The sequence below is a fragment of the Triticum urartu genome, unplaced genomic scaffold, assembly GCF_003073215.2.
Source record: "Triticum urartu cultivar G1812 unplaced genomic scaffold, Tu2.1 TuUngrouped_contig_5686, whole genome shotgun sequence".
Taxonomy (NCBI): domain Eukaryota; kingdom Viridiplantae; phylum Streptophyta; class Magnoliopsida; order Poales; family Poaceae; genus Triticum; species Triticum urartu.
The window spans coordinates 4,163-5,681 of NW_024116380.1; the positions used below are offsets into that span (position 1 = coordinate 4,163).

A 1,519-nucleotide genomic window follows, 5' to 3' on the forward strand; every position below is an offset into this window, starting at 1 on the left:
TTGACACAATCATCGCCTATATATGTCGACACACTACTATCAATGATCTCACAACACCATCCATCTTGTAGCCATTTCTCTCTTTAGCTTCCTTGGAGCTTGTGACCGGTTAGTTGATCAGACAACATAATCAATTTTCTCTCTAGCGCTAACTTCCACCCCCCATCATATTTTCAGTTACTACTAAGTCAGGGACTAGCTAGTAGATCCATATTTAATCCATGGCGAGCAGAGCTCTTATACTAATCACCGTGGCCATGACCATGCTTGGGACGGCCCTCGCTGCCAGCCACACCGTAGGCGCGCCGGACGGGTCGTGGGACCTTCAGACCAACTACTCCCAGTGGGTTTCGAGAATCAGGTTCACCACCGGCGATGAGCTCAGGTTCCAGTACTCCGCCGCCATGCACAGCGTGGTAGAGGTGAGCAAGACGGGGTATGACTCCTACAATGGCTCCAGCCCCATAACAACTTTCCTGACCGGTAATGATGTTGTTCCGCTTGCCACCATCGGGACCCGGTATTTCATCTGCGGCGTCTCCCGGCACTGTGACGCCGGCATGAAGGTCGAGGTCAACATCAAGTCGAAAGAAGTGCGGACTGTGCAGCGGTGCCGATGGACAGGGAACCAGCGTCGCTGCCAGTCCGAGACAGCATTAAGCTCAGCTGTGTCAACTGGTGTTGATCAGTCTACGGTGGTCCGGCTTGGTCTGGTAGTTGTTGCGGCTGGGGTTACGTTGTTCTTTTAGATCAGACAATGATTGTGGTCGTTTTTTCCTTGTTTGGTCGTACTGCGGTCTTTTTTTTATTAAATTCAATTCTTTTGTTAAATGTAATTGCATTGACTATAATTGGATTCAGCACATCTTCTTGCAAAAACCCTAATAATAACCAAGCGTGTAACCATGAAATAAATTTATCAAAGATGTGTTGAGTGCGGACATTACATCCTTCCATTATCACTACTAGAAAAATGGCTATAGCCAATATCCCTATTAGTGGCGCACCATGGTGGTGGTGCGCCACTACTATATAGTACTAGGAAAATGGCTATAGCCAATATCCCTATTAGTGGTGCACCATGGTAGTAGTGGTGCACCGTTAGTCCAATGCGCCATTGCTATTTTTTTTCCCGGGTCCACCCCCTTCCACAGGCTTACCAATGGCGCACCTTTGCCAGGTATGCCATTGCTATTTTAGGTAGCAATGGCGCACCTGGCAAAGGTGTGCCATTGGTAAGCCAGGGGAGGTGGGCATTTTTGGCTAGCAACGGTGCACCACCCCGTGATGCACCATTGCTATGTGCTGCACCGACCGGCCCGCCTTTTTCTTTTCTTTTCCCCTCTCACCTATCCACCGCATAGCTCGAGCTTCCTCTCACGATTCCTCACCTCCACCAACAGCCGCCGGCCACCACGTCCCCTCACCTGCGTCGCCGGCCGGCCACCGCAGCCCTCCTTCCGCTGCCGGCCCTAGACCTCTCCTACCCCATCTGCCTCCCAGTCCTCTCCCGCATCCC

The 1,519-nt window shown here is 51.2% G+C and overlaps 1 protein-coding gene across 1 annotated transcript; it reads left to right on the forward strand.

Moving 5' to 3' along the window:
* Positions 1 to 221: 221 nt before the first annotated feature.
* Positions 222 to 713, forward strand: LOC125529553 (uclacyanin 1-like; the record flags this gene model as incomplete). The annotated part of the gene is made up of 1 exon (XM_048693959.1): positions 222 to 713. A coding segment is annotated over exon 1 (492 nt), but the record flags the coding sequence as incomplete, so codon positions are not given.
* Between the last annotated feature and the right edge of the window lie 806 nt (positions 714 to 1,519).